The 13,867-nt window shown below is 32.2% G+C and overlaps 1 protein-coding gene across 6 annotated transcripts; it reads left to right on the top strand.

The window, feature by feature from the left end:
• The first annotated feature begins 3,097 nt into the window (after positions 1-3,097).
• Positions 3,098-13,567, top strand: MSH1 (MUTL protein homolog 1). 6 transcript variants are annotated; one of them, XM_021435242.2, is made up of 23 exons: positions 3,098-3,337; positions 3,973-4,120; positions 4,210-4,307; positions 4,688-4,763; positions 4,861-4,980; positions 5,314-5,361; positions 5,662-5,726; positions 6,022-6,107; positions 6,507-6,671; positions 7,277-7,386; positions 7,484-7,589; positions 7,683-7,758; positions 8,341-8,399; positions 8,861-8,928; positions 9,160-9,333; positions 9,442-9,648; positions 9,966-10,222; positions 10,308-10,451; positions 10,973-11,030; positions 11,320-11,619; positions 12,298-12,448; positions 12,530-13,008; positions 13,118-13,567. In XM_021435242.2, the coding sequence occupies exons 1-23, from the start codon at positions 3,219-3,221 to the stop codon at positions 13,343-13,345; spliced, it is 3,342 nt and encodes a 1,113-aa protein (XP_021290917.1). In that variant the 5' UTR covers positions 3,098-3,218; the 3' UTR covers positions 13,346-13,567. The 6 variants fall into 6 exon arrangements, with proteins under 6 accessions (XP_021290917.1, XP_021290916.1, XP_021290915.1 ...); XM_021435241.2 differs by having other exon boundaries at positions 3,099-3,337; positions 3,982-4,120; positions 12,298-13,008; XM_021435240.2 differs by having other exon boundaries at positions 3,099-3,337; positions 12,298-13,008.
• The last annotated feature ends 300 nt before the right edge of the window (positions 13,568-13,867 follow it).

Here is a 13,867-nt window from a genome sequence, read left to right as displayed (position 1 = left end):
ATAAGCAAAGTAGTATTGAATTTGATTTAAGTACTCTTTTAGCAGATCTTGAAAAAAATTTCTAGGTATCATCCTAATGATTAAAATGAAATTAGAAGAGCATATTTGCAACAAGGGCCACTGATACTATCATATAATGTTTTCAAAATAAAAAAAAATTATGATGGATAATTATAGTTTTTTTAGATATTTTTACTTTGAAGTATTCAATGAATGTATTGAATTTACATTTATTTTAATTTAATGTTAAAACTTCTACTTTATGAATTTTAACATATTTTTTTTAATTATTATTTTTATTATGACACTACTTAGAAAAATTGTTGAGTCCACCTATGGATATATGTATGTTATTTGATAAAAATATATAGCTATTGATTCATATCTTTTTTTAATTTATGTCCTAACAAATCATACCATACGTGTCACATATCATATAATTTTGATAATTATATATATAAAAAATATAATTAAATTATTTCAATAAATCTTAAATAATTTATTGTCACTTTTGACTTCATTAATATTGATATGAAAAATATGATAGTGAAAAGGTAAAGATAAAAAGGAGATATATTTTTTTGAATTTGATAATATATTCTTTTTATTTATTTCATATATAACAATTTTCATCCACTAGTTAATTTTTTAGTGCTTAATAATTTTGGTTTTGCATATTAGTTCTTTTAAAATTTGAAAGTTTATTTGACTCAAATATAACATCAAATATAGATATAAAACTAAACAGGAAAATATATATATGTATATATAAAAATTTATCTATATCGTAAAATAAGTCCTCGTATATGTTTTTTCTATAAAATGAAAATTATTGTCTGTCCGAACACAGGGTTGGGAAGAATCAATAGACTTGCAATTTGTATCATAATGTTTTTTTTACTTGATAATCATTTTGTTGCCTAATTAGCTATTGTTCCCTTCAATTTCTTAATTCTTTTGCTTAAATTGAATTTGCTTAAAAGAAATATTTTCTTTAAGCTTCGACAGAAAGATGGATAGATTGCACCAGATTGCTAATACCTATTGCCTCCAATAATGTTCAAAAGAAAATCAAAGTTTTTCAATGAAATGGACTTTAATGGTGAGGGGTACATAAAGTTGGATGAATTCTTAAAATTCATGAGACAAAAATGATATAAATATTACGGGAGTTCTAATTTGTTCAAAGAGATTTTTAATTATAAATATTAGAGGGATATATAAAGTTACCTCGCTATATACTAATGGATAACTTAATTGAACTGAGGCCATTATCGTGTCGTTGTCATTGTAATTTTTTTTTTAATTTTTATGCAAAAAGTTACAAAAAGTTATTTTAATAATTATTTATAATTTTACCCGTATACACGTTTTTATTATTATTGCAAAAGATTTAATAAAATAGGAAATTTGTGTTTAACAAACTTGAAAGGAATGATTTCCTTTTGTACTTATCTTTCTTGATTTCACCCATTTATAATTCATCTCATTTTATCATGAAATAAAAATAAAATAATATTTTTATTTTGAGACATGATCTATTATTAATTATTGTTTTATTATTTTTTTGTAATTTTACATGAATGTAAATTCCTTTATATTGAATACTTTGTTATTTTCATATAAAACAGATTTTAATAAAACGTTTGCATTGTGAAATTTAAAATATTGATTTATAGTGACTTCTTTGAAAATGTTTTTTATGAATGGTTGAATGGAAAGATTACATACAAATCTGGTCTGAAACTGGAAGACAATTAAATTTTAATACTTTTAATTAATAAAAATTAAAAAAATATTGATTTAGAGTGACTTCCTTGAAAATGTTTTTTTATGAATGGTTGAATGGAAAAGTTACATAACAAATCTATTTGGTATGGAAAGACATTTAAATTATAATACTTTTAATTAATAAAAAATAAAAAAAATAGCTGCTTCACTCTTTTAACTAAGACATTAATATAATTTAGACATAATGTTCAAATAAGTCCTTAAATTATTTAAGAATATTCAAATAAGTCTTTATTTGTTTATTACATTTAATCAAATTTCATATTTTTATTTTGAACCAAATAAGCATGAATGATTGACTAATTGTCATTGGTAAAAATATTATTTATCATTTTATATTTACATGATACTAACATGATAATGATATGAAAGATGAAAAAAGTCATATAATCATGTTATTATATCAAATCAGCATATCATATCATCATAATATCAGCATATAATCAATTATAATATTTAGCATGTCACATGAGCATTACGTGATACAGAATAATAAATGACATTTTAACTAAATCAATAAGTAATCATAAAAGTTTATTTGACTTAAAATAAAAAATATAAGAGTTTATTTGGTTTAAAATAAAAGTATAATAATTTATATAATTTAAAAATAAAAATATAAAAATTTGATTGAATATAATAAAAAAATAAAAATTTATTTAAATTTTTTAAAATAATTTATGAGCTTTTGTATATATTATACCTATAATTTGGTACAAGTGCATATTTTAGATTTTTTTCCATAACTTAAAAGAAATGAAGTGAAATTGCACATATTGGATTCAGACAAAACATCCGATACACGTTACTCAGTATACCTGTAAGCTAAAAGACAACATTGGACCCCAGTTGATCAAAGACCTCGCCAGAAAATTCGTCGTTAGGTTGAAAAAGTTAAAAATAAAAAAGAATTTATATAATACAAATATATTAATCATGAGAAGACAATCAAAACAATTTAAATAAATTTTATTATTTTTTACATTTTTATTTTTAATCAAATAAATATATATAATTAATAATTAATTTAATCAAAACATTAACTCTCATTTGTTTGCCATTTTATACCTATATAATGTTAAATACTTTATAATTAAAAATATATTTGATAAAAAATACATAAATTTAATTAAATATATTATAAAATAAAAAATTATTTAAAAATTTCAAAATAATGATGGATATGTGAAATGCTGCATGCCAAAATAATTTTTTTTTTTATTTTTTTTCCGTTTCTTTGTGGCGGGAAAGGAGCAGGAGAGGGCAGGAGAAAAAAGGCAGAACTTCTTTCATAAAAACCTTAAACCCACTCCCCCAGAGAGCAAAAAAAAAAAAAAAACCCTAGGAATTTCCTGAAAATCTTATCCGGTTCAATTCTCTAATTTTCCCACCACACAAGGCGAGAATTGAGAGGCTGTTTAACCAGCATGTACTGGTTAGCAACGCGGAACGCCGTCGTTTCAATCCCTAGATGGCGTTCTCTTGCCCTTCTCCTCCGTTCCCCTCTCAACAAATACGCCTCCTTTAAGCCCTCATCGCTTCCCCTGTAATCCTTTCCCTCCCTCTCCTCTGTATTTATATTCTAATTACTATTTCTTTATCTAGTCCACGCCTTGTTTGGTAAAAGAGCAAACATTGTATTTCAATTGTTCGGGTTTTTAATTGAAAAATGTATTTTTTTTTCCTTCTATGGAAATGGTTGGATAAAGTTAATTTCTTTAACTGGAATTGCTTTAAAAATGTCATTTTTTAATAAATCTTTATGGTTCATAACCTGGTATAGTACTGTTCCCTCTTTAAACTATGCTATGGATTCTGCATTGTTAGTGTAATGAACATTAGGACATTTACAACGTTGTTAATTGGGCTCTAACTAGCTAAGTTATTATTCAATGTTATACCTAACATTACCCTCAGTTATTATACTGAATCGAGTTATTTCTCAAAAGCTTGTGATGAATTGGAAAATGAGAAGTATTTCTGATAATAGGATTGTACCTTACTTGCAAAGGATTTCTTGTTTGTCGAGGGTTATTTTATTGGTAAGAATTGTAAGGTTCATTGTGGTTCCCTTTAACTACTGAAGTTTAAGCTATTTGTTTATCTATGTCACACGTGTTTTTTTTTTGGTCTAAGAGCTTGTTGCTAGATGTCTAAGCTAGTTTCTATATATCTGTTTAGGGACAACAGTGGAAGACAGTTTGGGCAGATACATTGTTTCAAAGATAAGAAGATTTTGAGAGAAACCACCAAAGTTACTAGGAAATTTAAGGCGCCCAATAAGGCCATAGATGATAAGGATCTTTCTCACATAATTTGGTGGAAAGAGGTGTGCCTTTTTTGTCTGCTTCATTAAAGTATTTGATTTGTATATATTGGATTTCTTGAGCTCTTATATTTTTTATTCTTTTATTGCAGAGACTGCAGCTGTGTCAGAAACCTTCCACTCTCAATTTGGTTAAGAGGCTTGTGTATAGCAATTTGCTTGGTGTGGATGTTAACCTGAAAAATGGCAGGTGATATATATAGATACTTGTCTTCTGTTTATGTAATTATATTTCTGTGTGGATAAAATCTTATCCTTTGTGTTTTCATTTCTCTTGGTAACAAAAGGAAATTTTATTTTTTAACATAGACAGTAGATTTATGATGCAGTACTCTAATACACTCTATCCTTTCTTTTAAATATATTTAGACATTTCGTTATACAATTTCAATTTAAGATATGTTAGCATGGACGCTTGAGGACTAAAAACTTAGGCTTGAAAAACCATTGCAATTCATGTTCTACAAGAATTTAATCCTTTCTAGAAAAGCATGAGAATCAAAATAAAGTTGGTTCTTTTTCCCTTTGAAGGGCTTGATCGAGTTTGTTTTCTTTTTGATTCCATTGCAGTTTGAAAGAAGGAACACTCAATTGCGAGATTTTGCAGTTCAAGTCAAAGTTTCCACGTGAAGTTTTGCTCTGCAGGGTATATTACAGAATTCTTTCTAATACAATAATTGCTTACTTGTTTCATCTTATATTTCATGATCGGTGCTACAACATTCTTTTTAATGTGTCGTCAGGTTGGGGATTTTTATGAAGCCCTTGGAATAGATGCTTGCATTCTTGTTGAATATGCTGGTTTGAATCCTTTTGGTGGTTTGCGTTCAGATAGTATTCCAAGAGCTGGCTGCCCTGTTGTGGTATTGGATCTATCTTACTTTTCTTGTTTTTAAGGTTTAATTAAGAAATTATCTTATGCAATAAGGTTTTCTTGGCCAGTTAAAATATTTCTCATGTTCTTATATACCTTCAGAGAGTTATAAAAAAAAGGAACAACAACAATAATTAGTGTGAACTTGTCAAGCAGCATTCTATTCGTCACTGTTGCATGAACATAGAACTATGCTGTATTAGTTATTACTTTCTTCTTTAGTTTATGTATATCTTACGCAATTACTCCTCTGGACCATTTGATCTATTCTCTTTGCTAGTCTGTTCTTCATAAAAGTTTTGATTAAATGCTCCTTCTGCAGAATCTTCGACAAACTTTGGATGACCTAACACGAAATGGTTATTCAGTGGTGAGTATAGTGAGTATGGTGATATTGATGCATCTTCTACCTTTCGGTCTGAATTCAGGTTTGGAGTTGAAAATGGAAATAAATTTTGGTTGGGAACTGATTCTTTGGGTCTGAATCGTAGAGAGTCTGGCGAGTTAATTGACATGCTGGGAATTACCTTATTTTTGTAACATAAAAGCTTAATTTATTTCTAGGCAACAATAAGTGCTCAGTGGTTTCAAGCTGGATGCCTAGATTTTTGCTATTGCCAACAAATCCTCTGCTTATTATGGCTTGTTTCTTATGGCATGCCTCTTGTAGTGCATTGTGGAGGAAGTTCAAGGTCCAACACAAGCTCGTTCTCGTAAAGGACGTTTTATATCTGGGTAATAACATTTTAATGATCACTTTTTAGCTCATAATGCTATTACATTATGTTATGCCCATTGGTGTTGGTGTGATGACCATCGCTTTGCAAGTAACTTTAGCATATAGCGTACATAATCAGTTAAAAGGTGCCTATTTTATGTGGTTTTAAGTTATTAAATTTGGGGCTTAGAAAGTTGAGATTGTTTATATGGCAAAGTTTATATATTTTTCAGTACATATGTTTTAATTTAACTGATTCCTTGAAGTTTTTTGACATTCATACCTTGCTCTGACTTGCTTTTAAGTATTCAGGCATGCACATCCGGGTAGTCCTTATGTATTTGGACTTGTTGGGGTTGATCATGATCTTGATTTTCCAGAACCAATGCCCGTTGTTGGTATGCACAATTTCTCCGTTATTTGTAATTTGTTTATTAGATAATGTGCTTGGGAAAGTTTCTCTTGTTGATCTCTTGCAAGCTTGTTATGATTTTATTGAGTTTCCCTGAATTTCTCTAGCCTGTGTATTGCCATTCTTGACTGCAGCGGTCCCTTTTCTCTTTGTTATTCTTTTATGGAATTGCAACTATGCAACCTAAGTACTGACACAATGGCTACTGTTGCATCCATTCTGAATGTATATTGAGCTTGAACGCTTGAATCTCGTTCTTTCTCTTTGTTCTTGAATGCTTGCATGCCTGTGTATTGAGAGAGACAGACATCTTTGTTATGGGTGCTTTTAAATTTGACTTATGTAAACTTTGGCTCTTGTTTATAAATCATCCCTGGCTCTCTAGGTATATCTCGTTCAGCAAGGGGATATTGCATAACTCTGGTTTTAGAGACTATGAAGACATATTCTTCAGAGGATGGTCTTACTGAAGAAGCATTGGTAACCAAGCTGCGAACGTGTAGATACCATCACCTGTTTCTGCATTCATCGTTGAGAGACAATTCTTCAGGTTTGCAGATTCCTTGAGAGACATTGCCATCACAAGAATCTTCAAAGGAGGCATTTTATTATGTTACTCTTCAAGGAGTGGATTTTTCTTTAATATAACACACGCACAACACACAACACATATACATATGTTAATGAGGAATGTTAATAACCTGCTAAATGAATAAAACAAGCATATACAAGGTATGTTACACAGGCCAAGGTGCACTGAAGTCTTTAAAGGTGTTGTCTAAATACAGCTTAAAATGTATGTAGTTGAGCATTGTCATAGACATAAAAGGCTCTTGTTCTCTAGTTTTTCTACTAATCTTTTCTTGGTGACGCGTAGAAGTTATGCTCCAATTCATTGTCATTCTCATATTCATTTAATTGAGATGATGTGTTGATTTGGATAAATCTAATGAATTATTGTGTTCTAGGAATGTTTCAGGAAGAGCAGTGCTTTTGGTTTATAATTCTGGTACAGAGGAAATTTGTTATGAAGTAGCATTCAGGACCCCTGTTTCATAAAAAAATTCTATGCTAGGAGTCTGATAAATGGTCATTTTGTCTCTTTTGATGCTAAATTACATGGTAAGATTTTCACTGTGTTAGAGGCTCTTGCAGGAACTTGTCGTTGGGGTGAATTTGGTGCAGGAGGCCTGTTGTGGGGAGAATGCACTACCAGACATTTTGAATGGTTTGAAGGCAGTCCTGTCACTGAGCTGTTACATAAGGTTCACATTTCTGATGACCTTAGCAGTGTCTATCCTTTAATATGTGATACATTTTTGCCATTATACATTTTATGCATTTGTTTCATCCATCTTTTAGGTAAAGGAGCTTTATGGGCTTGATGATGGGGTTACTTTCAGAAATGTCACTGTTCCTTCAGAGAGTAGACCCCGTCCTTTACACCTAGGAACAGCAACGCAGATTGGTTCGTTTAACTTCTTGAGTCATTCCAATATCCAATTGTCTGTCTAATACTGACTTCTTGAGCAATTTCTGTCCATGGGTTGTGTTATTCCAGGTGCCATCCCAACAGAGGGAATACCTTGTTTATTGAAGGTGCTGCTGCCATTAAATTGCACTGGGCTACCTGCTCTGTAAGTGAAAATCTTTTATTTTGCCTAACATATACTAGTGAAGAAGTTATTCAGATGGTGCGTATTTATGCAATTAGATTAATTTGTTCTGTGGTACTTTTTCCTCTCTATGTTGTCATTTTTAGGGGATTGCTTATCCCTTCAGTCCTCTTGGATGGTGCTAATTATGGATCATCTAACCCTCACATTATATATCTCATTGCAATCAAAACTAGAGAGGAAGTAACTCTTCCCTTTCCATGTGACGTGCTGGAATATAGATCTACTGTATCTGAGGCATTAGGCTCTGTTTTCTCATGTTTTGGATTACTCATTTTTCCTTAATTATTGTGATTTAATTTACTGGATATGAATTTTGTTCTGTACTATTTTTCTTCCATTTCATCGCTTTGTTTTCTTTGCCCCCATTTGACTATTTTAACCATTTTGATCTAAGTTTGGGAATCTTTAGACTAATTTAAGTATAAGAGTTGATTTGTGATGGGTGTCTGATTTAACTCATCTAGTTGTGATTGAGATCTTCTCATGTGACCTGTTTAGAACGATAATTGCCTCCTAATGTTGTTACTCACTGATTCTCAGGTATATTAGAGATCTTCTGCTTAATCCTCCTGCTTATGAAATTGCATCTACAATTCAAGGTAAGCTATTACTTGTAATATGTTTTTATAGTGATGCGACGCTGGCTATGGGGTACCGGTATATTTTGAAAAGGTGTATTAGTTAAACTAGGTCATTCCATTATAAGCTAGTCTTGCAGCTTTAAAATTCCTTGGCCTAATTCTAACTTGAAACCATCATGTAAATTTCTTTTTTCTGTTTAGTTATTTACTAAAGGTTGTACTGGATATGTAATAGGGAGTTTCCAAGAAATGTTTCACTAAAGATGCTTCTTTCAAGGACTCGTGCTACTTAGGTGACCAGAATCTGGACATGAGCTTTTCAAAATCCTAAAACCTTTATAATCATTTTGACTAAGCATTTGTGCTATATGTCATATCACTTGATTGTTTTATACATATGTGACTCTCTTAAATGCGTTAATTTCATAGTACATAAATGTACAATTTAAATTCTGTACTAACTTGTATTTGACGTGCAGCAACTTGCAAACTTATGAGCAGTATCAAATGCTCAATCCCCGAGTTTACTTGTGTCTCATCTGCAAAGGTTGTATTCTAATTACTTTATTAGTTTCTTTCTTTTTTTTTCTTTGCATTTAAGATATTACTTTTGGCTGTTAGTAATGAAGGAATAAGTTTCCTAACATAAAAGTATTATATGTTATTATTTTACTTTGTTTTCTTTTGTCTTGCTTAATTGCATTTTTCATGTTTTTTGTTTGATTCCTTTATTTGTGCTTCTGTATCTGATTCTTAGATTTGACCTGGTGTTCTGCAGCTTGTGAAGCTACTTGAACTAAGGGAGGCCAACCATATCGAGTTTTGTAGAATAAAAAATGTTGTTGATGAAATACTGCACATGCATAGAAGCACGGACCTCAAAGAAATTCTGAAATTATTGATGGATCCTGCATGGGTGGCTACTGGGTTGAAGATTGACTTTGAGACACTGGTAAGTGTTGCAGCCCTTATACGTAGGACATGAAAGTGCAGTGACGTTTATTATATTCTTTAGAATTAAATGTCCTTACATGTGATTTTTGGGTCTTGTTTATTCCAGGTTAATGAGTGTGAATGGGTTTCAGAGAGAATTGGTCAAATGATTTTTCTGGATGGTGAAAATGATCAAAAAATAAGTTCTTACGCCAATATTCCTGGTGAATTTTTTGAGGACATGGAATCTTCATGGAAAGGTCGAGTCAAGAAGATCCATATAGAAGAAGAAGTTGCAGAAGTTGAAAGGGCAGCTGAGGCCTTATCTTTAGTGGTATGTCTATCGTACAATATTTTCTTCTATGGCTAGAATTATGCTGGTTTTTCACTTTGTCCCTGAATGCAACACAGTTTGCTCTTTCTAGTTGATGATATGACATCATGGGTTGGTTACTAACTTCATATAAAATGCTGATGAGTTGGAATTTTATTGGACTAAATTTTGATTTTTCAGTGCACCTTTATAATTATGTGGAAATTGGCTAGGTGCAAATGTGTGTGTGTTAGGCTTTTCAATGTTCTTTTTTAGTCTACTTCTTTCTTATAGCACATGCAGTGCTCTTTATTGTTGGTTATATAACATTCTTGTAGGTTACTGAAGATTTTCTCCCCATTGTCTCAAGAATAAAAGCGACCTCAGCTCCTCTTGGTGGCCCAAAGGGAGAAATATTATATGCTCGAGAGCATGAAGCTGTTTGGTTTAAGGGCAAACGGTTTGCACCAGCTGTATGGGCTGGTACTCCTGGCGAAGAACAAATTAAACAGCTTAAGCCTGCTTTAGATTCAAAAGGTAGAAAGGTTGGAGAGGAATGGTTTACCACAATGAAGGTGGAGAATGCTTTAACGAGGTGTGCTACTGAAGTTTACTAAGTCCCTTTACTTCTGTTCATCACAATAGATTGAGGATCACTAGAATATTTTTATTTGTGTCAGGTACCATGATACTGGTGCCAAGGCAAAGGCAAGGGTTCTGGAATTGTTAAGAGGACTTTCTACTGAGTTACAAACTAAGATAAACATCCTTGTCTTTGCTTCTATGCTGCTTGTTATTGCAAAGGCATTATTTGCTCATGTGAGGTCAGTTATACATATTAACCAAATAAAAGTTTGTTGTCTTGTCTCTATATTGACCTTTTTATATTTCCTGAATGATTTCTTAACACGTTCATAGCATGGTGAATGAATTGAAAATTCATGGAATAATTCCTAAAACTGTTTACAGTTTGCACTTCGTTAAGAAATTCTGATTGGTTAATGCACTTCTATGCTGTTTTGGGAGCTTGGTTAGCTTTATATCAGTTTGAACAATATTGTCTATCAATATAAGAAACTTTTGCACTTTGTTCCTTGCCTTGATTATACCTTTAAATTTGTGAAGCCCAATGTCTCAACACTTAGAAATAAAACCTGAGCTCTGGCCATTTTATTTTATTTTTTATTTCTCATTATGAGTTATTAGAACACTTTTCTGCAAAATATTAATTCTAAAGGCAGATTCCTTTTTCTGAAAATTTTGAATTATCAGTCTATATAAAATTCCCACTACGTGTTATTCTTGCCCAATATATTCCAATTATGACTTAATTGATATTTTACAGTGAGGGGAGAAGAAGGAAATGGGTTTTCCCTACACTTACAGGATTCAGTAGTTCTAAGGTAATTCTCCAAAATGGTAATTATGATTTGCCTTTTGTTTGTGCCATTTGGGCAGGATGATTATATCTACTACTCTTAGTTGATCTAACATTATTGTATGCAATGAATGATGACAACAAGCATCAATGGAAGAAAAGCAACACATGAGATGATAATCGAGTTAATTATCAAAGTACTAGTGCAACAAATTAAAAAGTTCAAGATTTTGAGTTGCAACACGAAGCATATCTCTTTTTCTTCTATTATGGCATTATACGTAAATAGCTTCTTTTTTATATATTGAGCGCAGGGTGGAGAATCATTGGATGAAACAAAAGGAATGAAGATAATTGGCTTGACCCCATATTGGTTTGACATGTCAGAAGGCTGTGCTGTGCTTAATACAGTTGAAATGCAATCATTGTTTCTTTTGACAGGACCAAATGGGGGTGGTAAATCAAGTTTGCTTCGATCAATTTGTGCAGCTGCATTACTTGGAATATGTGGATTTATGGTTCCTGCTGAATCAGCTTTAATTCCTCAATTTGATTCAGTAATGCTTCACATGAAGTCATATGATAGCCCAGCTGATGGGAAAAGTTCATTTCAGGTATGTTATATTCCTGATATATATTTTAATGGTACATATTTATTGTTTTTCTCCACAGAATGTCTCTGACAGTAGTAGCAAACCAATTTTTGGCATACAACTCTAGCTGATGTGTGTGGCTGAAACAGAGGGACAGTTGAATAGATTTTTCCTTTTGCTCATGCAGGGTTTCTCTGTGTTACCCATAGTAAACATTCTTGGCACTTTTTCTCTGTATCCTTTCCTAAATCTGAGTTTTTTGCAATTTTTTATATTAAGTGTCAGCGAAAAATGGCCAATAGAAATGTGATTATTCTTAATCTCTTGTCTAGATCTCCCCCAACTTCAGAGCTCTCTGTTTTTACCAAAAAAGTCTCATCAACTAAAGCCAATCTAGTATTATACATTTTCAACTCACAAGTAAAAAGAAATTAACAATTTTCTATAGCAAAATTTGTTAATTTCCTTTAAACTTATTTAGTTCAACTTACTAATATACATATCTGGTTAAGCACACACAACAAAGATGCTTTTCTGCATGTAGGATAAAATTTTCAATTTTGAAGCGGTATCTTCCATTTTTTTAACTCTTTAATTGCCCCCTCAACACCATGCAAAGTACATCAGAGCATCCTGAGAGTTCTTTTTTATCAGGAAATAAAATTGCAACATGCGTCTTACTTAGCTCTAAATTCTCAGGTAGAAATGTCAGAGCTCCGATCCATCATTAGTGGAGCCACTTCAAGGAGTCTTGTGCTAGTAGATGAAATTTGCCGAGGGACAGAAACGGCGAAAGGGACTTGCATTGCTGGTAGCATCGTTGAGACTCTCGATGAAATTGGCTGTCTAGGTATCATATCCACTCACTTGCATGGAATTTTTACTTTGCCACTTCGTACCAAAAACACCATATATAAAGCAATGGGTACAGAATATGTTGATGGGCAAACAAAACCAACTTGGAAGTTGGTAGATGGGATCTGTAGAGAAAGCCTTGCATTTGAAACAGCAAAGAAGGAAGGAGTTGCTGAGACAATAATACAAAGAGCTGAAGAACTTTATTCCTCAGTCTATCCAAAAGCATTATCTTCTGGAAGATTTAACACACAACTGGCACAGGTTGGTTCTGAAGGCGCCCAACTTCTATCAAATAGGACTCAAGCAGCATCTCTCTGTCATAAGAGTAAGCCAACAAACAGAATGGAAGTCTTACAGAAGGAAGTTGAGAGTGCTGTTACCTTAATATGTCAGAAGAAGCTAATGGAGCTCTATAGGCAGAGAAACACATTGGAACTTCCAGTCTTGAACTCTGTTGCTATTGCTGCTAGGGAACAGCCTCCTCCTTCAACTATAGGTGCTTCTTGCTTGTATGTCATGTTCAGGCCTGATAAGAAACTATATATTGGAGAGGTATTTCTCTGATCTACTCGTTTTATTGTTGATTTGACCTTTTACGTTACACACAGAAACTTGTAGCTCCAACGTAGATCTTATACCATGCATTTGTCTTTGCAAACAGACGGATGATCTTGATGGTCGAGTTCGTTCTCATCGTTCGAAGGAAGGGATGCAAAATGCAACCTTCCTTTATTTCATTGTCCCAGGGAAGAGTATTGCCCGCCAACTAGAAACTCTCCTCATCAACCAACTCTCAAGTCAAGGCTTCCCACTCACCAATCTGGCCGATGGCAAGCATCAGAATTTTGGCACATCCAGTCTCTCATTAGGCAGCATAACTGTCGCCTAATGAGTTAAAAAGGAACCATGGTTCATGTTTCCATCAAATGTAAATGTAATTTTTGTGACAACAACAGATTTCGAATCCATGTAACAGTGGCTGCAGCAATTTTGCTTTTGATTTCAGTTGCTCCACTTACTGTGTTGTACATGCAATCACCCATGTAGCAAAGGGTAAAATTTTGTAATTAGAACTTATCAGCATGTATCTATGAGTCCATTTTGAGGTGTATATGAGTCAGTGTTGCATCTTTGCCTAGCATTTCAGTCGAAGATTTGTAACAACTTATTATTCTTTTAAGATTAAGGTTTCTTATTATCAGAAAAAGAAAAATTAATGTAGTTTTTATTTCGTTAAACTTTTCTTTGTTCATTTTAAAGATTATAATCTAAAACTTCCATCGATCAAGTTTTAAACTTAACATTATGGTGCCTCTCGAGAATAAGATTAAGAATAGTAAACATTAAGTTTTGAGCTTTAATCATTACGGAGATTAAGCTTTCTTTTAATCATGGGTTTATGCTTTAAGTT

Source organism: Theobroma umbraticum, unplaced genomic scaffold, assembly GCF_002168275.2.
Source record: "Theobroma umbraticum cultivar Fairchild unplaced genomic scaffold, ASM216827v3 scaffold_130.0, whole genome shotgun sequence".
Classification (NCBI taxonomy): Eukaryota; Viridiplantae; Streptophyta; class Magnoliopsida; order Malvales; family Malvaceae; genus Theobroma; species Theobroma umbraticum.
Note: the sequence above shows the minus strand (reverse complement) of the source record. Positions and strands in the feature narration are given on the sequence as shown.